This window comes from Gallus gallus, chromosome W (genome assembly GCF_016699485.2).
Source record: "Gallus gallus isolate bGalGal1 chromosome W, bGalGal1.mat.broiler.GRCg7b, whole genome shotgun sequence".
Classification (NCBI taxonomy): Eukaryota; Metazoa; Chordata; class Aves; order Galliformes; family Phasianidae; genus Gallus; species Gallus gallus.
Window position 1 is genome coordinate 1,777,614 of NC_052571.1, and position 22,034 is coordinate 1,799,647.

General features: G+C 44.6%; 1 protein-coding gene across 2 annotated transcripts in view; it reads left to right on the forward strand.

Moving 5' to 3' along the window:
• LOC100859602 (zinc finger SWIM domain-containing protein 6-like) overlaps positions 1–22,034 on the forward strand; it is a 452,492-nt gene that overhangs the window by 274,583 nt on the left and 155,875 nt on the right. For both annotated transcript variants that reach the window (XM_025144610.3, XM_025144611.3), the window contains one exon: positions 15,591–15,770. In XM_025144610.3, coding sequence (XP_025000378.1) covers positions 15,591–15,770 — 180 coding nt within the window. The remainder of the gene's footprint in view (positions 1–15,590; positions 15,771–22,034) is intronic.

The following is a 22,034-nucleotide window of genomic DNA, read 5'->3' on the forward strand; positions in this document are numbered from 1 at the left end:
AAGGGGAGTAGTACAGATGTTTAATAGGTATGAGGAGGGGTAGGTCTGCCCTCCATGGTAAAACACAGTGTTTCTTTCTTGAGTCAGCACCTCCGCTTGCATTGGGGCATGTCCTGGCCCTTGGTACCACACCCTTTGGCCTGATATCTGCGGCTGGATCACTATATGAGGTCCCCCATACAGGGGGGGTGTTCTAATTTGCCACATGGACATGATTAATGTCCCCTTTACAATGAAAACAGGGGTGTCAACTACTACCTCTGATGGCCATTTACTGACTATTGGAGAGTTTACTGATCCCCCAGCCTCTAACGATCTCCCCCAAAGTGCAAGGAAACTGCACCATTTTGGTCCTGCTTGCACCTTCCAAGGCCATTTTACCTTGTGTTTTCTGGGCTCTAGGTCCTCAGAGGCAGAGAGAAGAAGATTATTCATGGTGCCAACTTGTGACTTGAGAGAGGTGTCCTTGTCTGTAATTTGTATCCTAAGTGGGGAGGCCCAGATTATCTGCAACATTCTTAAAGCACTGAGTCTTCCATCCCTTGCTCTTTCATTCAAGTTTTGCAGGGTTTCTTAGTATCTTGGTCCACCCCTGCAAGGACTGTGAATCTGCCTTCAGAGTGGCCTTCAGGATCCTGTTATATCTTTCTATTAGGCCTGATCCTGCTGGATTATACGACAGGTGAAACCGCCATTCGTTGTTGATGCCTTCAGCTCACTTCTGAATAGCTGCAGCCATGAAATGTGCACCTTGGTCACTCTTGATGACTCCAGGAGTCCCATATGATGCCATTAACCTAGTTATTGGTTTAATGGTATAGGCTTGGTTTGCCTTTGCTACAGGATAGGCTTGCATCAATCCACTCGCTGTATCAACACAGGTTAGGGCATATCTGGCCCCTTCAAATCAAGGAAGGGGATCTATATAATCAATCTGCCATCACTGTAATGGGTTGTGTCCTCTAGCAAGATGGACTGTTGCTTCTGGCTGTGGTTTTGTTCTCATTTGCGAGCAAGCGTCACATTCCTGACATGCTTAGACAATATCGAGTAACTGTATGGGCAGTCCCCATGCTTTAGCCGCTGCCCACATGGTTTTCTGTCCTGCATGTCATAGTTTCCAATGCAGCCAGTGGGCAATGTCATCTGCTGATGTACTTCCCAACCATCTAACTCGAGCCAGTGTGTTGCTTCATCATTGTCTCGCTCCAATTTATAGGAGGGAGAGGAGGTTCTTTGAAATATGTATGCCCGGCGTGAGATTAAGAAACAACGGTTCAAATGTTGGTCCGACCAGTTTATTACAAATGTTAATAAGGGAGATGAAGAAAGGGGAGGACGGACACTGTTACGGATTGGGGTGATGGGGAAGGGAAGGCGAGCGATAGACAAGATAGAAAGAAGCAAGAATTGCGTAAAGCGGGGATAGTCACCACCAGGATCCAGCAGTAGTCCCGTTGCACAACGTTCCGACGGTCCGAGGCCAAAGGGAAGGAGCAGCGAGGCCGGTCTTGGGCAACGAGAGGGTGCAGGTACCGGGTGGGTCCAGGAAGAAGCCGCAGAGTAAGTCTGGGAGGAAGCAGCAGGTCTCAGGTATCAGGCCCAGGGAAGTCCGTCAGCATACGGTCCGTAGAGAAGGATCTGAAGGCAGAAACTTCGAGTCCGTCATGGTGAGGGATCTGATGGCAGAAACCCTTCTCTAGTCTGTCGTGGTGAGGGATCAGATGGCAGAAAACCCTCTCTTCTGTCGGGGTTGTTGGACCCTCTTTTATCCTCCATTTTCTCCTGCCTATCTGACATCCCTGGGTGCTTGAGCAAGAGTCATGTGCGTACCTCCTGAGATGGCCATCTTCCTCAAGATAAGTCCACACAAAAAGACCGTTTCCCTACCATTATCAGCAGCTTATCTCTCTCGCTATGCCCCTGGCCTTGTCCATCTGTGCTCCTTAGAGGATTTCACAATCCTTAGCCAGGACCTGTCCATCAGTGTCCTCAAGACAAAAGATTTCTCTACCTTTGCCCAGGACTTGCCTGGACTTGTTCCTCAGCAAACTTTGAGTCAATCATATAAAAGAATAATCTCTTACAATCATTGCCCGATGACTGCAAGGGTTGATGTCTGGAGACGTGGTATGATCGTACAGTCCTGTGCCTAACCACGTTCCATATATCAACCCACATATCTTTGCCCCAGATAGGTCGGGCGTGGATTGTCTAATCATAAGTGGCCCATTGTGGTATCTAGAGCATGAGCCCTCGGTAGATCACCCAACTATCTGTGCAGATGTTCAATGTGCTGTTGCCCAGATCTTGAGTTATTACCAATCACACAGCTAGTAGCTCAGCCCACTGGCTACTCCATCCATCCCCTTCTTCAAACCATATTGTTTTGGTTAAGGTATCGTTTTGGTTGGTATGTGACAGCTCACCACCTACTTGGGTTCTGTCGCGGAGTTATCTCTATATCTATCTGTGTCTGTGACAGGGGGACAGCAGGCCCACAGGCCCACTGGCCCAGAAAAGAGGAAGGGAGTGGAGGGTGTTGACGGTTTACAGGCCAGTTCAGCCTGATTCTGCGACCCATGGACCCATGCCCTGTGAAAAGAGGAAGGGGAAAAGGAGGAAGGATAGGGAGATGGGAGCTGGGCCTAAAAGCAGAAGAGCAGCAACAATCAGAGGAGGAAAGTTAATTTACTAAATATGATATTGGAATGCAAGATAACACAATATAATACAAAATAACTGGAATTGAGGCTAATAAATAATATGAGAGAGAGTGTGTGTCCAAAACCAAAGGCCTTACTTTAAAACTGAAGGCAAAACAGCTGGGGAGCACACCCACACACTGCCAGGCAGCGAGAAAGAGAGCAAGTCCTGTGACTTGCCAGGACTTTTGTCTACCCCTTTGATTGCAAAGTCCTCTGGGGTATGCAGTCTCTCTTCTGAGAGCCAGGTATTCAGAAAATCAGTGGTACATGGAAGTGGGGCATTAACTCTTTAACTCCCGGTGCTTTACATGATGTTATGATGTGGAATACTGTAGAACAAGCGAAGACAATGACAGAGCCTTTATTTGAGAAATAGGCACTAGAGGAAAAGATATCAAAAAAGAATTAACCCAACCCTCCCGGTAACAGATTGGAGAAAGGGACAAGTGGAGGAATGTGACCCTCCCCCATTCGTACCGTTGCACCGCCGGAGAGAAGGGCGGGGGAAAAAGGCGGGGGAAACTGTCTTCTCTAATGTCTTGATTGAGTCAGACGTTAGCGTCAAATCATCGATGTAGTGGTACATTTTGACAGTAGATGGTTTGTTCCAATTTGCCAAGTCACGTGCCACCAAATTATGACAAAAAGTAGGTGAATGCACGTACCCCTGAGGTAGAACTTGAAAAGTCCACTGCCTGCCCTCCCACGTGAATGCAAACTGGTCTTGGGACTCCTTAGCAATTGGAATGCTGAAAAATGCATTTGCTAGATCCAGAACACAGTGGTATGTTTCTATTTCTCTACTTAATGTATCCATGAGGGAGGCGATGTTAGGTACGGCCACATGGATCAGTGGCGTGACTTTATTTTGTTCTCTGTAGTCTACTGTCATTCCCCATGTACCATCTGACTTCCTGGCTGGCCATATGGGGGAGTTCTATGGGCTGTGTGCAGGTCTAATGATCCCTACTCTCTCCAGCTCCTGCACAGTCTTGGTAATTTCTTCTTGCCCACCCGGGAGTCTGTACTGCTTTGTGTTCTGGCGCGGTTGTGGCAAACAAATAGGTTCCATTTTTGCATGACCCCTTATGATTGCCTGCACTGCCCGGATACTGATACATCTTTGCCTTAATCTGAACTCTCCCACAGTGGTCTGGAGAGTCAAACCCGACAGGATGTCTATTCTCAGTATGTGCTCTGGAACTGGGGCGATAGACACCTTGTACTCCCGGGGTGGTAGATGCCCAACCCCCAATTTCAACCATGTTTGGGTCACGGGGATCATCTGCCCCCCGAACCCACCTACCATTGCCTTAGAGCCTGAAAATTGGTTTTGGTCACCATATATAATTGATGTTTCTGCCCCAGTATCTACTAGTGTTATAACCCGCTGCACATTCTTTCGGGACCAATGAATCGTTAGTTCAACGTAGGGTCTCCGGTCTCCTCTAGAGACCCTAGTCTTGGGGAATTTGGGCTCCCCTGTCATGCCATCAGCTCTGCAATCCCTAAGTCTTTTTCCTCTGATGGCTTGACTGTGGCTGCCCGGGCCACCTGAGAAGGTTTACGTTTTTTCGATGGGACTATGAAATCTTCTAGATTCCACTTGTTTTGTGGAATCCGATCTATGAATCTAACTCCTTCCCTTTTAGGGGAGCTTCAGAATCTCTGACAGTTTGGTAACTGTTTCCATAGTTGTAATAAGACCTGATTAGGCTGTCCATCGATATTTTGAAACTGAACTCCTGCCCTAATCAGGTCGTTGAACATTTGTTTTCTTGAGACCCTGATGGGTCCAGATTGAATAACATTAGAGGCAGGTTTCCTAGCTCGTGGTGGTGGATAGATGTCTGACTTTTCCACCGCCATTCAGACGTTGCACGTGGCCCTGTCTCCCCCAGATCTGCCACCAATTGGACAGCCTGTTGTATTATGGCCTCTGAGGCCACTAGGGGATTCAGTACGGATACCAAAGTACCATACTGATGTGGTGGAGCTTGCTGCAGGATGAGGTCCCTCATTCCTGCTGAAAATTTCATCATGTCTGAGCTCTCAAAATCCTGCTCATAGATTGCCTCCTTCATGCCTAATTCTCAAATGTAGTTTTGTAAGTCCTCCATAGAGGACCATAGGCCGGTATTTAATGATATGTCACTCTTATTTGTCCACGTAGCACGGCATGCGGCCATTAATCATGTAGTCAATGAATGATTTTCTTCGTTAAGTTGGACAGCTGCATATAGTCTCTGCCTGAGGGCCGGGTGAGTAGTAATGGATGCCAGTTTTGAAATTTCTGGTCCATTCACCACAACGCTTTCTGCCCCCATGTCATATAATCGGAGCAAACCACTCTGGCACAGTCTCTCTTGGTTTTTGTCTAAACCGTTGTACTAAATCCATTAATTCAACTGCCGTGTATGGGCGAGCTGTTGCATGTAGCGTGCTCTGGGCAGGGGGCCGCTGGTCAGGGGGCAGCCCCACTGGCCTGTCCTGCGTTTTTTTTATTTTCTGAGTTACAACTGGTCGGATCTCAAATGGATCTAGCTCTAGTGGAGCCTCAAGATCCGACTTTTTAGTGCTTTCATTTACAGAGTCCAGTTCATGTGGATTCTCTTGTACAGGTCCCCAGTAATTTCTAGAGAGATATTCTGGATTTTTTACACAGGAATGATATGATTAGTTTTTTTCCCTCTCAAAATTGTGACCTGTCTTTCCAGTTCTTGCACACGGTCACATGATAGTTGATTTTCATCAGTGAGAGCTGCTTCAATTATATTTAGATGGTTCAAGGCCATCAGCAGTGGCCATGCCACCGTGGAGGCAGCTAACTGTCGTTCTCGAGTAGTGAGTACGTTTTTGTTTAGACTATTGAAATACTCAGCCAGGTGGGCTGGGGACTCCTGAACATTTCCTCCGTCCCGTGGGGGGCGCCATTTTTCAACGATACAAGCAATCCTGTGATATGAGGATCCTAGGAATCCCGGTATGTGCCCTGGCAAAACTTCACTTATGAGGCTAGCCTTTCCCCATCCAAACCATCCCATGAAGCTGTTCAGAAATGCCATGGTAATTATTTTAAGAGGCTTATAATTGGGTATCTTTAAAGATATTTGGCTGCCTGGCTTGCCAAAATGTGGAACAAGCGAAGGCAATGACAGAGCCTTTATTTGAGAAATAGGCACTATAGGAAAAGATATCAAAAAGGAATTGACTCATCCCTCCCGGTATCAGTTTGGAGAAGGGGACGAGCTGAGGAATGTGACCCTCCCCCGTTCGTACCATCGCACCACTGGAGAGAAGGGCGGGGGCAAAGGGAGACCCGCGCAGACTCAGATTGCATAGGAAGTATTGCAGAGACAGAAGGGGTGGCTCCAGACCACCCCCCCCCATGCTCCAGGCACCTGCACACTCACGTAGCCCATCCATTGGTTCAGGCTGTGACCTTGGAATTCCACTACAAATACCGATAACAAAAATCATAAAACCTTGACAGGTCCCCTCTGCTGGACCATCTATTTACCAGGCATCTTCTGGAATATTTCCCTTCCTGTACAGGACACTTCTTTGGGCGAGCGACCATCATTTCTTCATGTGTCTCACTGTGATATGCTAATGGTCCAAGTATCTTCTGCAGTTCTTCCTTTAATGGAGATGATGGCAGGTGGCTTATCTGACTACGTTAGGTTACCCAGCGCACCACTGTTTCTGATTGGACCACTGCTTTCTTAGGAATGTGGGTTAGATCTTTTACCCACTCCTGGATTGGCGAAGTTGTTTTAACAATAACATCTGTGGTCTGACTTATTGGTTCTACCGCCTGCAGTGCAGAATAGGTAGCCAATAACTGCTTTTCAATCATGCTGTATCCTTCTTCTGCTCCATGCCAAACCTGTGACCAGAACCTGATTGGGGATTGAATGGAACTCTGGTGCTGCTACAATCTCCAGCTGAACCTTTTTTGAGCTACATGCACATGTAGTTCAGCTGGAAGGTTTGGATCGAATATACCTAGTGCCTGGGCATGTTTAACAGCTATTTTTGCCTGCTGGAAGGCCTCTTGTTCCATTCTACCCCAATCCCATACTTCACTTTTTTTTGTTAGTTGATATAGAGGTTTTAGGAGTTGCGCTAAGTGGAGTATAAAAGATCACCAGTATCCTAATATACCCCAAAACTCCTGCAACTGCTTTGGTGTTATGGGAACTGGGAATTCTTGGACCTTATCTATGATCACTCTGGGTAAGACCTTGGTCTTACCTGACCAGACACCACCTAGGAATTTAACTGATAGCCCTGGTTCTTGTATTTTCTGTGGGTTTATAGCCCACCCTTTCTCCTGTAAATAGGCAGTTAGGGAATTATAACATTAGATCCTCAACGTAGTGGTACATTTTGATGGTAGATGGCTTGTTCCTGTTTGTCATGTCACACACCACCAGATTATGATGAGAGGTAGATGAATGCACGTACCCCTGAGGTAGCACTTGAAAAGTCCACTGCCTGCCCTCCCATGTGAATGCGAACTGGTCTTGAAACTCCTTTGCAATTGGAATGCTGAAAAATGCATTTGCTAGATCCAGAACGCAGATATGTTTCTATTTCTCTACGTTATGTATCCATGAGAGAGGTGATATTGGCTACAGCTGCATGGATTGGCAGCGTGATTTTATTTAGTTCTGTGTAGTCTACTGTTCACCATATACTGTCTGACTTCCTGACTGGCCATATGGGGGAGTTATAGGGGCTGTGTGCAGGTCTTATAATCCCTACTCTCTCCAGCTCCTTCAGTCTTGGTGATTTCTTCTTGCCCACCCAGGTGTTTATATTGGTTTGTATTTGTGATCTGGCACAGTTGCAGCAAACAAATGGGCTCAGTTTTTGCATGGCCCCTTAAAGTTGCCTGTACTGCCTGGATGCTCATACATCTTTCTCTTAGCCTGAGCTCTCCCACATTGGTCTGGAGAGTCAGACTCCACAAAATGTCTATCCCCAATATATACTCTGGAACTGGGGCAATAGACACCCTGTACTCCCAGGGTGGGAGATGCCCAACCCCCAGTTTCAACCACATTTGGGTTACGGGAATTATCTGTCCCCTGAACCCACCTATCATTGCCTTAGTGCCTGAAAATTGATTTGGGGCGCCATATATAATCAATGTTTCTGCTCTGGTATCCGCTAGTGCCATAACCTGTTGAATATTCCTTTCAGGAACAATGAATCGTTAGTTCAACATAGGGCCTCTGGTCCCCTCTAGAGGCCCTAGTCCCGAGGGATTTGGGCTCACCTTTCATGCCATAAGCTTGGCAATCCCCAAGTCTATTTCCTCCAATGTCTTGGCCAGAGCTGCCCGATGTGGTTTACACTTTTTTGATGGGACTATGAAATCCTCCAGATTCCATGTTTCTCGTGGAATCTGTTCTATGATTCCAACGTCTTCCCCTTTAGGAAAGGATTGAAATCTTTGTTTGTCAGGTAATTGCCTCCATAATTGTAATAGGACCTGATTATGCTGTCTGTTGATCTTTTTAAAATGAACTCCTGCTGTAACCAGGTCATTGAGCATTTGCTTTCTTGAGACCCTAATGGGCCCAGATTGGAATCCTTTAGGGGCTGGTCTCTGAGGTCATGGATGGACCCCCAACCTCTCCACCACCATTTGGACATTGCGCCTGGCCTGTAGGCACTCTGTCTACCCCAGATCCACCACCAAGTGAGCAGCCTGTTGTATTATGGCCTCCGAGGCCACTAGGGGGTTTAGTATGGATACCAAAGTACCATACTGGTGTGGTGGGTCTTGTTGCAGGATGAGATCTCTCATTCCTGCTAAAAATTTCATCAGATCCAGACTTTCAAAGGCATCCTCATAGATTGCCTCTTTCATACCTAATTAATATAGTTTTGTTAGTCTTCCATAGCTGACCATAAACATGTTTTTAAAGGTATATTGTTTTTATTTGGCCATGTTACTCAGCATGCAGCCATCAGCCATTGAATTCATGAATGATTTTCTTTATTATGTTGGATTGTTGCATATAGTCTTTGCCTGTGGGCAGGGTGAGTAGTAGTGGATGTCAGTTTTGAAATTACTGGTCCATTTACTATGACACTTTCTACCCCCATGTCCCATAACAAGAGCAGCTACACTGGTATGCTTTCTCTCAGTTTTTGTCTAAACTGCTACACTAGATCCATGAGTTCAGCTGCCATGTATGGGCACACCATTATATGTAATGTAGCCTAGGTGGGGGGCCACCCCTACTGGTCTATCTAGTATCTTTTGTTTTTTTGCATCACAATAGGAAAAATCTTGAAGGGATCTGGCTCAAGTGGAGCCTCAAGATCCAACATTTTAGTTCCTTTATTTATAGTCTATTTTATGCAGGTTCCCTTGTTCAGGGTCCCCAGTACTTTCTAAAGAGATGTTTCAGACCTTTTGTAGGTGAATAATCAGATTCAGTTTTTTCCCTGTCAATATTGTAAAACGTCTTTCAAGTTTTTCAACCTTTACTTTCACGTAGTAGTTGATTTTCATTGGCCAGAGCCTCTTCAGACACATTCAACCAAATTAAAACCATCAACAGCAGCCATACCACAGTGGATGCAGCCAACTGTCATTCTCTAGTAATCAGTATATCTTTGCTAAAGCCATGAAAATACTCTACCCTGCAGGCTGGGGACCCACGGATATTTCCTCTGTCCCTCAAGGGGCCCCATTTTTCATTTGTGTAAGCAGTCCCATGATATGGGGATCTTAAGAATCTCAGGATGTGCCTTGGCAAGATCTCATTCAAAGTGGGGTGGTTTTTCCCCATCCAAACCACCCCATTACATTACTTAGAAAAGCTATTTTAGTATTTATACAGGCCTTATGACAGAGTATCAGGGTCCCACCTGGCTCACCAGTAATATACGGCAAAAGAAGGTGATGATAGCACCTTTGAATAGGATACAGGCAATATAGAGCAATAATGAAAGAAAACTGGCTAACGCCTTCCAACAACCAGTGACAACTCAAAAGAAGTACAGCTTCTACCCAAAGAAATTCTACTTCTTCAGCTGCTAACCCTTAAATGAGTGTGAGGAGGGGTGGATCCAGGCTCCAATTCTTCCAGTCACTCAGGTGCATTGCTTGCACCTAAGCTCCCTAAGTTAGCCACGCCTTCTCACCTGGTGCTCAACCATTGGTTCAGGCTGTGACCTGGCAATTCCACTGCATTCTTCCCAATAGATTACTGCCTGTCCCAGGAATATATAGTAACTGTCCTTGAACTTGTCTATCTTTAATTTGAAGTATTGTAGGTTCAAAAACTGACACCATAAATCCCTCTTCTCCTATTCCTCTCACTGAAACTTGTTGAGTTGATAATTGCATCCCTGGGGGAATATTATTCAAAGAAGTCCTGTTTGCTCCTGTATCTACAAAGAAGGTCACATGCTGCTCTTGGGGTCCCACCTTGAGATTTATTAAGGGCTCTTTGTGGGACCTACAACTAAAGAATCCCTGGCTTCCCCCTACTCCTGATCCTCAAATGCCGTAATCAGTTTTTCCTCCCTCTTCAGCCCCAGGCATTCTCTCCTAATATGCCTGGGTTGTTCACACTTATAAAACATCTTTGGCAATTCCTGACCCGATCCCAGGGGGCCTTGCCAAGATTGCCTTTGACCCTGATCAATGTCTCTTCCTCTCACTCCATTCTCCCTTTCTCCTCATTCCCCTGTCTAGGTGTTTATTTCTCTCACCCTCTGTTGAACCATGGACTCCATTCTCTATCTATTTGGTCCGCAGTAGAAACTATCATTTTAACTTTTTTTGCTTTTGTTTCTCTTCCTCTCTTTTTACATAAGCCTTTTGTGCTTCTTTCAAAAGATCCTCTAAGGGTCTCTCACTCCATCTATCTACCTTCTGGATCCATCTCTGGATATCTGGCCAGGATTTGGTTACAAAATGAACCTTCAACAAGCCCTGTGCGACTGGATCCTCAGGGTTCATTACTGAATATTGTCTCTTCCTGTCCCATAGTCACTCTAAAAAGTCACTCGGTGTCTCATCTTTGCCCTATTGTATTTCAAAGGCTTTAACAAAATTTTGAGACATAGGGACCGCTTCTCTAATCCCTTGTACAATTAACTCCCTTAAGTCATGGTGTCTCCCCCCCTGCCAGGTAAGTTTTACCTTGGACTTCGGGAGGGCAGACTTTGAATTGTTCAGGAGACTACTAGAGAGAGTCCCCTGGGGCTCAGTCTTAGAGAGTAAAGGGGTACAAGATGGCTGGTTGCTCTTCAAGAAGGAAGTCTTAAAGGCGCAGGAGCAGGCTGTCCCCCTGAGCCACAAAATGAGCCGGTGCGGAAAAAGAACAGCGTGGATGAATAGGGAAATATTCTTGAGGTTCCAGGAGAAAAAGAGAATCTACCTCCTGTGGAAGAAGGGACGGGCAACCCGGAAAGAATACAAAGAAGTTGTTAAGATGTGCAGGGAGAAAATCAGAAAGGCTAAAGCCCAGCTTGAACTCAAGCTGGCTGCTGGGGTAAAAGGGAACAAGAAACCCTTTTACAAGTTTATCAACAGCAAGAGGAGGACCAGGGAGAATCTCCATTCTCTACTGGATGAGGCTGGCAATGTGACCACTGAGGATAAGGAAAAGGCAGAGGTTCTGAATGCCTTCTTTACATCTGTCTTTAAAAGACAGACCAGTTATCCTCAGGTTTCTCTACTCCCTGACCTGGCAGCCTTGGCCTGGGAGCAGACTAAACCCCCCACAATTCAGGAGGAAACAGTCAGAGACCTGCTACTCCAACTGGACTGCCACAAGTCCATGGGGCCGGATGAGATTCACCCGAGAGTGCTGAGGGAACTGGCGGAGGAGATAGCTGAGCCGCTTTCCATCATCTATCAGCGCTCCTTGTTGACGGGTGAGGTCCCAGATGACTGGAGGCTTGCCAATGTGACTCCCATCTACAAGAAGGGCTGCAGGAAGGATCCGGGGAACTACAGGCCTGTTAGCCTGACCTTGGTGCCGGGGAAGGTTATGGAGCAGATTGTCTTGAGGGAGATCACGCGACGTGCGGGACAACCAAGGGATCAGGCCTAGCCAGCATGGGATCACGAAGGGCAGGTCCTGCTTGACCAACCTGATCTCCTTCTATGATCTAGTGACCCATCTGGTGGATGAGGGAAAGGCTGTTGATGTGGTCTACCTAGACTTCAGCAAAGCCTTTGACACTGTCTCCCACAGTATTCTACTGCAGAAGCTGGCAGTCCGTGGCTTGGACAGATACATTCTTCGCTGGGTAAGGAACTGGCTGGAGGGCCGGGCCCAGAGAGTGGTGGTGAATGGAGTTAAATCCAGCTGGCGACCAGTCACGAGTGGTGTTCCCCAGGGGTCGGTGCTGGGGCCTGTCCTCTTTAATATCTTTATTGATGACCTGGATGGGGGCATTGAGTGCACCCTCAGTAAGCTTGCAGATGACACCAAGCTGGCTGGAAGTGTCGATCTGCCTGAGGGTAGTGAGGCCCTACAGAGGGATCTGGACAGGCTGGATAGCTGGGCTGAAGCCAATGGGATGAGGTTCAACAAGACCAAATGCCGGGTCCTGCACTTTGGCCACAACAATCCCAGGCAACGCTACAGGCTTGGGGCAGAGTGGCTGGAAGACTGTGTAGAGGAAATGGACCTGGAGGTGTTGATGGTTGCTCGACTGAACATGAGCCAGCAGTGTGCCCAGGTGGCCAAGAAGGCCAATGGCATCCTGGCTTGGATCAGAAATAGTGTGGCCAGCAGGAACAGGGAAGTAATTATCCCCCTGTACTCAGCACTGGTGAGGCCGCACCTTGAGTATTGTGTCCTGTTTTGGGCCCCTCACTGTAAGAAAGACATCAAGGCCTTGGAGCGTGTCCAGAGGAGGGCAACAAAGCTGGTGAGGGGTCTGGAGCACAGGCCTTATGAGGAGCGGCTGAAGGAGCTGGGATTGTTCAGTCTGGAGAAGAGGAGGCTCAGGGGAGACCTTATTGCTCTCTATAACTACCTGAAGGGAGGTTGTAGTGAGCTGGGGGTCAGCCTCTTCTCCCGGGTGACTAGTGATAGGACTAGAGGGAATGGCTTCAAGCTGCGCCAGGGAAGGTTCAGGCTGGACGTAAGGAAATACTACTTCTCTGAAAGGGTGGTCAGGCACTGGAATGGGCTGCCCAGAGAGGTGGTGGAGTCACCGAGCCTGGTGGTGTTCAAAGAGCGTTTGGATGTTGTGTTGAGGGACATGGTTTAGCAAGAACCATTGGTGAAGGGCGAATGGTTGGACTGGATGATCCTGTGGGTCTTTTCCAACCTTAGTGATTCTATGATTCTATGATTAAGTCCCTTATATTTACTCTGTGTTGAGGGTTATTGCTATCCCAATTGGGGTCTACACTGGGAATCTTTTGTTCTGCAGGAATGTTTCCATCACCAGAGGGATTTCTCCTCTCCCATTCCTTCATTGCTGCTCTCCTTGTAATTCACCTCTCTTCCCTTGTAAATAAGATACTTAATATTGACATCATTTCTACTCATGAATAAAAATTGGGTTCTAAAAATGTATCCAACTGTTCTACCAATCCAATTGGATCCTCAATTAGAGATTTCATTTCTTTCTTAAAACTTCTAACCTCAAATGAATGTTTTCCACATATTTTTCAGTGCTAGTAGCAGGACGGGAACCAGTGAATGGAAGGAGACAGAATGGAGCAGATGTCAGGGGAAAGGGGAAGGCACACGGGGAGGAGGAGGATGAAACATGAATAGAGGCAAGTGCATGCATGCTAAGGGAAGAAAAGAAAAACACACACACACAAAAAGACAGAAACCCAAATAGGCTGAAGAGTGTGAGGTCACTGACATTATGTTCCCTTCGCCCAGATGGTGGTCTTTGTAATTCTACAGGAGTTGTGCTCAAGGCTTGTTCTCTTCTCAGGAGGAATTTTGTCTCACTCCCTTCATCCTGCAGGAAATGGGACAGCCTTGAAAACTGTTCAAGGGCCTTGACGAGCTCAGATGCATTCACAGCTCTTGCTGAAGTCACTGGGAGCAGGATGCAGTTGGTGTCTGTTGAAATGTGAAGTGGTTTGTGTGGGGATAATTATAAACACACTTGTCCTTGTGCTTCATTTGTACAAAAATAAACTTCTGAAGGGGCTTCTGAGATGAGCTGCTAACAATGTAGTTATGCTTGACATAGCTTCTCCTCTTTAAATGGAATCTGGCTACAAAGTATTAAATTGTCTCCTCAGTGCATTCAAGTAATACTTGATTTTGAAAATAAATGAATAAATCTAAGTTAACTGTTCTCCAAGGTTTTCCAATATGCCACGCCTTTTGTTGAATAAATAAATTCTTTCTTGGACAGTGCTGAATATATTGATGCTTAATAAGAATAAGCATTTGTAATTTGACTGTGTTTGGGGAGAGAAGCTTGTTGAAGAAGATGTCTAATAGAAAGTCATATAATTTGATTTTAAAATAAGTTTTTAAAAACAGTATTAGCTTTACTTAGTCTCATGGCAAGTTTCACATGCTTAAAAAAAAAAGCCTTGCTATACTGTATTTAACCACTGTGCAGTAATAATCTGCATTAGTATGGTATCTCTCATGTTATGTACTGTATCATATCTTGTTGAGGTGTTTAGTTTTTGGGGTTTTTTTTGCTATTACTTCCCCATTCCACGATGCTCAGAATATTTGGGGACTTGCAACCTTAAGGATCAGGCTCTGTTTCCAGTGGTTCCTGTGTTAAGGCATACCCACATGCAGAACTACTCTAGGAATGAATGTAATGTGATCTGGGTATCCATTTTGCATTCTAAGTAAGCAAAAGAATACTTGAATGTGAAAATTTGATTATCCTGGAAGAACCATCTGCTTTTTTATTCTTTTTTATCCAGTCTGTCATAAAGATTGCATAGTTCAGACATTCTCTAAATCTCCTGTAGTATATAAGACATGTTCTTAATGAACAAATGAACTGTTGCTATATAGCATTTTCAGATGTCTCCATGCTTCTGTCAAAGTTCACGCTGATGAAGAGACAACTGATTTAGAGAAAAATTCTTCCATTTGAAAATTGTTGCTGGAGACCCTGATGAATTTATGCTTGGCATGTTATATAGTGTCAGGGAACAGGTACTAAAGTACTGGGATGCATGAAATTTCAGCACAAATTAGTCTTCTGTAAATTAGAGCTCCATAAAGAGAACATGTAAAACAAGTTTTCAAGTGTAGCCAAATTACTCAAGTAATTGCAGTTAAAAATATCTTCTCCATGAGAGTGCAAAAAAAAAAAAACAAAACAAAAAAAAAAACACCAAACAACACAAATAGCGTTTGCTGGATGTCTGAGACACAGATGTGTTTGGAAAATTAATTATATTATCAGGAATACTTCTACTGGGTTTTGAGTGTGGAAATATGTGTTTATAAAATACATTTCTAACTCATGCACTTGTTTGGTACATGTAATATGAAGCTGGAAGATACATTCACTCCTGGTAGAAAAATTAGAAGAAAAACTTGGGTACTTTCCTGCTGTAATTTTGTGAACTCTTGTTTTTTTTTGACTGATGCTCCTGTCTGACAAGCCATGTATTGTGAACTCAGTATTTTCTAGTACAAAAGGCTCACTTAATGCCTTTTAATTGAGAATGTTGGCTTTGGTAGAGTCTTTCAACTGCTTCAGATGGGCCAGATTGTGAGTTGGAAATTCAGCCTCCCTGGTTCTAGGCATAGCTGGAAAGTAAGCAGTGTCTCCTTTGAAAGGAGAAAAGAAAGTATTACAGTATAGAATTTGGCAATTAGTTATTTAGTGCTACATATTTAACAGAAAATATAATGTAGCAATTTGTTTTTAAATCAGGTGCTCTGTGGATGTGTATAGTCTTAAATCCCCACTGCAAGTTGGAACAGAAGACCAGTTGGCTAAAACAGCTGAAAAAATGGAACTGTGTGGATGTTTGTCCATGGGAAGATGGAAACCATGGAAATGAGCTGCCCAATTTAACCAATGCTTTGCCTCAGGGTGCAAATGCTAACCAAGGTAAGCCTAAACATATACACTGACTGCAACATATAATAACTTGTATCTTGTGTACATGCAGAATTACACAATCTTTCCTGGGATAAGTAACTTCCTTGTTGTCACAGAGTTATCTCTAGACCTATCTGTGTCCGTGACAGGGGAACAGCAGGCCCACCAGCCAGAAAAAGGAGGGGGGTGTCTCGCTGCAATTTACAGGAGAGAGAGAAGGTTCTTTTCATGTATGTATACCCAACAGTGAGATTAAGACACAACAGGTCAAATGTTAGCCTGACCAGTTTATTGCAAATCCTAGTTGCTTAAGGAGAAGGGAAGGTGAGCGATAGAAAAGAAGTAGGAAATAAAAGCAAGGAGTCTTTGTAGAAGGCAAGAGAGAGAGAGTCACCACCATGTGCCCAGCATGGTTCATAGTTCAGACGTTGATCTTCAGTAGTGATGGTGTCATGGAGTTATTGCTAGATCTGTGTCAGTGACAGGGAGCACAGGCCTGAAAAAAAAAAAAGTAAAGGAAAGAGGGGGGGGGAAGTGTAAACGGTTTACAGGCCAGTCCGGCCCAGCCCCATGACTAATGAGTCAGGGGACTTGTGGGCCCCAGGAGAAGGGAAAAGGGGGAAGGGTAGAGAAATAGTAGATGGGTCTAAAAAAAAAAAAAACCACCACCAACAACAAAAAACCACACAACACACACAAAAAAACAACACAGAGCAGCAGCAACGACCTGAGGAGGAATGTTAATTTACTAAATATGACCTCAGAATGCAAGATAACACAATACAACACGATACAATTGGAAATGAGACCAACAAACCAAACAAAATGAGAGGGAGAGTGTCCAAAACCAAGGCCTTACTCTAGAGACTGCAGGGGGACCACATACTTCAATGCCGCAAAGAGAAAGAACTGCAGACCTGCCAGGAGATTCATCTTTTTTCCTCTGGGCAAAGTCCTCTGGGAAATGCCACTCCTCCTCTCCCCTCCTAGAACTAAATACCCAAAAAAGCCAATCCACAGAACCAGAACATTAACTCTTTAACTCCCACTGCTTTACACGATGTTATAATGTAGAATACTGACAACAAAATAATCACAAAACCATGACAGATAGGTCATCAGGGGGCTGTTGTTTGGTTGACGATGACTATGGCAACTGTACAAACTTATAAATAAGTCAAAAAGTGATTGAGTCAGCTCTCTTTGGAGTGACAGCTTCTGGCTTTGGGATCTGTAGCAATTAGACAGATGAATACAATGGGAAAGGCATCACAACAAAGATGAAATAACAGAAAGACTGGCAGAATAGAGAGATGCTATAAAGGAAGAGAAGATGATTGTTCACCCATATCAGAAGATTCTAGTATCCCTGGGAAAAGCTCCACAAAAGAAAAATCTCCAGAAAAAGATCCTTCCCCACTGGCAGTGAGCCCTTAAATGAGGTCTAAGAGAGGTGGAGCCAGGCTCCATCCCTTCCGGTCACACAGGTGAATTGCCTTCACCTGTGCTCCTTGCACCTTCTGAGGATTTATAGCCCATCCTCTTTCTTGCAGATAGGTAGTCAATGAATCTGCTGCTGGTCCTCCTGCCTCCAGTGAGTCAGATATTAATAGGAGATCATCAATATAATGATACAAGCTAATGTGATTAGTTTTTTCTTAATTTGCCATATACCCCTGTGGCAGGACCTGAAAGGTACACTGCTTGCTTCCCTATATGAATGCAAACTGGTCTTGCAATTCTTCAGTAATTGGAATACTGAAGAATGTATTTGCCAAGTCTAGGACACAATGGTAGGTTTTTACTTCCCTACTCAGTCGTGTCCATTAGGGAGGCAATATCAGGTACGGCTTCATGAACAGGTGGTGTGACCTTATTTAATTCTCTGTAATCTACTGTCATTCTCCATGTGCCATCTGACTTTCTCATTGGCTATATGGGGGAATTATATGGGCTATGCGCAGGTCTTATTATCCTAACTTTTTCTAATTCCTGCACAGTTCTCGATATCTCATCTTGTCCCTCCCCGGGAGTCTATACTGTCTCACATTAGTAATCTGGCGTGGTTCTGGCAGGCAGATAGGCTCATGCTTCGCTTGGCCTCTCAATGTTGCCTGCACCACCCAGACATTAATACACCTCTGTCAAAGTGTGAACTCTCCCACAGTTGTCTGGAGAGCCAGACCCCATAAAATGTCTATGCCCAAGATGTACTCTGGGACTGGGGCAATAGACACCTTACACTCCCGGGGTGGGAGATGCCAAACTCCCAATTTCAACCACGTCTGGATAACTGGAATGGTCTGTCCACCACAGCCACCAATCATCACTCTATTCCCATTGAATTTAGTCAGATCTCCATAAAAAATTGATGTTTCCACGCCTGTGTCAACCAACACCATAACCCTTTGTACGTTCTTTCAGGACAAAAAATTGTCAGCTCGACATAGGGCCTCCGGTCCCGTCTGGAGGCTCTAATTACAGGGGGACAGGCATCCCCCATCACGCAAGTAACTGCGCAATTGCCAATTCTTTTTCCTCAGGGGGCTCGGGTATAGTGGCCCAGGTCACTTGAGGAGGCTTTTTCCTTTTACTGGGAACTAAGAAATCTTCCAAGTTCCATGTTGTTGTTGGTAGTTGGTCAGTAGTTCTCACCCCAGATTTTTTGGAGTGATTTTGAAATTTTTGATCATCCTCTAACTGCCTCCATAGCTGGAGGAGGACATGATTGGGTCGGCAATCAATTTTAGCAAGGTGAACCTCAGCCCAGATTAAGCCGTTACACATTTGTTTTCGGGATACCCATATGGGTCCTGATTGAGGAGTCCATGGGGTGGGTCTCCTGGTTTTAGTTATGGGGAAGACCTTGGCCCCTTCCAACATTCGGATATTGCACCTGGTATGAAGGTACTCTGTCTCCCCCAGATCAGCCACCAGTTGGCAGCCTGTTGGATGATGGCCTCTGAGGCCACTAAGGGGAGGAGCTTGTTGTAATATGAGGTCCTTCATCTGTGCCAAAAACTTAACCAAGTCTGGACTTTCAAAGGCATTGTCATATATTGCCTACTTCATTCCTAATTCTCTAATATAATTTTGAAGTTACTCCATTGAGATCCATAGACCCGCATTTATCACAACATCATTTTCATTTGGCCATGTGATTCTACATGCCGCCATTATCCATTGAATTAGAGAATGGCTTTTGTCATTATGCATCACAGTAACATATAGCCTTTGTCTGACAGCTGGATGTGTGGTAATGGATGCGAGTTTAGAAATCTCGGACCCATTAACTAACACACTTTCAGCCCCCATGTCCCATAATCTCAACAGCCAAGCTGGTATGCTCTCTCATGGTCTTAAATTGTTGGAACAAATCCATGAACTCGGCAGCTGTGTACGGGCACGCCATTACATATGATGTGGTACGTGCAGGGAGCCACTCTTCAGGTGCCAAACCTGCTGATCTGTCTTGGATTTTTTTTTGTCTTCTGAATTATTACTGGCCTTATTTCTGGAGGATATGAGGTTCCCAGATCTTCTAGTTGGCTTTTAGTTTGCTTGGCCTTCTTGGGTTCAACTAGGATCCAAGGATCCTGCTGATCTAAGTCTTTTTTCCCTTCTACTGATATGGGTCTTAATTTCAAAGGGGAAATTCCATTTCAAGGTGGGGTAGCTCGCCCTGACAAAAATGTAATTTTATTTTTCAGCTGTCTAATACAAGCTCTCAAAAGCTCATTTTCATCTTTTATATTTTCTTCCAAGGAATGTTACGCATTAACAGCGAGAAGCAGCAGCCATGCTACAGCAGATGCTGCTACTATTCTTTCCTCGGTTGTAAAATAATTTTGTGCTAATTTATTCAGGAAACCAGCCATTTCTGATGAGAATTTAATAATAGGACCATTATCCCTTATAAGTCTCTATTCTTCAATAATCCAAGCAGCTCTTAGCCATGGGGAAGTTAAGAATCCTGGGGTTTCCCCTGGGAGTTCCTCTTTTGGTGTATTTAGGGTCTCAGTGACAATCCAACACTTTTTTTTTTTTTTTTTGAGATAATCCATCATAAATAAGTACCTAGCTTGCTCGCATTACAACAAAGGTGTGACAACAAAAGGATTACCACAATAGAAAGGCACTATAAAAGAAGACTGCTCACCCATATTCAGAAAATTCCAGGTTCACAGGAGAAAGCTTCACCAAGGACAGATCTCCTGAAACACATCCTTCCCTATTGGTGGTCAAGTCAGCTCTTAAATAAGGACTAAGAGAGGTGGAGCCAGGCTCCACCCCTTCCGGTCACACAGGTGAATTGCCTTCACCTGTGCTTCCAGGGCTGACTGGGTCCTTTCCCCAGGTGCTCAATCAGTGGTTCAGGCCGTGACTCAGCAGTTCCCATACAGGATCTCAGCAGAAACTCCTTTGTTCCCATCTTCCGGGCCTTGCCAGCAGATAATAGGGAGGGAGCAGGGAGGTGCCCATCTGCATCCTGTTTTTCACAAGATATGGTGGTATTATTCCCCAATTCTCCCATACCAAGCTGGAGTTTTTTGTAACAGTCCAGATTTTCTGCTAGTAAATAGTCATGAACACTCTCTTCCGGAGGCAAACAGTTCCGAAGGAAATGCTTTCAAATGTCTACAAAGTGATGTTGATTGCCACATGGCGACACCCACCACTCACATCCTCAATAAGTCAGTTAGAGACTTATCACAAAAAATATCTCAGAAAGCAAACATTGAGCCAAGTAAAAAAAAAAAAGTAGGGTTCTGATGGGGGTGGAATGACAAAGAGGGAAAGGAATAATAAACCAGCAGCACCAGTGATCTGAGGAGGAAAGTTAATTTATGAATTATAATAGCAGAAATACAAGTTAATTGGGATTTAAGCTAGTAAACCAAATAAATGAGTGTCCAAAACTGAAGGCCTTACTCTAATGCTGAAGGCGAGACAGCTAGGGAGCACACACCACAGAGACTAGCAGTAAGAGAAGGGGCAGTCTCATTACTTGTGAGCAATTTTATCTTTCCATCTAAATCTGGGAGATGTAGTTCTTCTTCTCTTCTGTGAACCAGATACCCAGAAATATTGACAGTTCACAGAAATGGAGCATTAACTCTTTAACTCCCAGTGCACTGCATGATGTCATGATGTTGACTACTGATAACAAAAATCATAAAACCATGACACTCGTTGAGGATTGAACAGCCAAATTTATTTTCACTAATACTGTCCTCGTAGAAAGCATAAACAGTTTTTGGGTTTTTTTTTGTGCTGAGGCTATGATATTTTCAAACCAAGCATTTAATTTTACTTAGATCTTTGACACACTTCTGGCCCAGTTCAGCCTGATTCCATGACTAAATGTTGTGGGTGGACCCAAGGACACGCCTCAAGATTAAGGGGAAGGGGGAAAGGGGAAAGGTAGGGAGATGGCCTAAAAGCAAAACAGTGGCGATGAACTAAGGGAGAAAACTAATTTACTAACTATGATAGCGGAATGCAAGATAACTACAAAATATAATACAATATCACTGGAAGTGAATCTAATAAATCAAATAAAACAGGACAGCTAGAGTTCAAAACCAAAGGCCTTACTCTAATGCTGAAAGTGAGATGGCTATGGAGCACACCACAGAGATGAGCAGTAAAAGAAGGGGCAATCTCATGACTCGTGAGCAGTTTTATCATTCCCTCTGAACGGAAAAGGGAAACGGAAAGTCCTCTGGGATATGTAGTTCTTTTCTGAGAAACAGGCACCTGGAAAATCGGGAGTACACAGAACTGGAGTATTAACTCTTTTACTCCTAGTGCACTACACGATGTGAAATACCGAAAACAAAAATCATAAAACCATGACATTCCACCCCTTATTCCACATCACTACATCATGCTTAATATATATACAAACAATAATTAATATGCATTAAACACAAACACACACACATATATATATACATACATGGAATTACTGACTGCACTTCCCCAACATCAAATTCCCTTGTGGTACACAATGAACATCCCCATCTTTCTCCATTACCCACCAAGTGCACCCAGGTCCCTGAGCAAAAACAGTTCTACAGAGAGGTTTGCCCTTTCCTGAGGCTGGAAAAACCCAAAGTGTTATTTCCAACATGCTCTTTACATGTACTAAAGGGATCTTATCTCCCTCTACAGTATATAGGGAGCTGGACTGGAAAGAAAGACTGTGATTGATCAATCCTCAAGTATTGTCCAACCATGTGGCTTCTGCCAAATGCTTTCCCCAAGTCT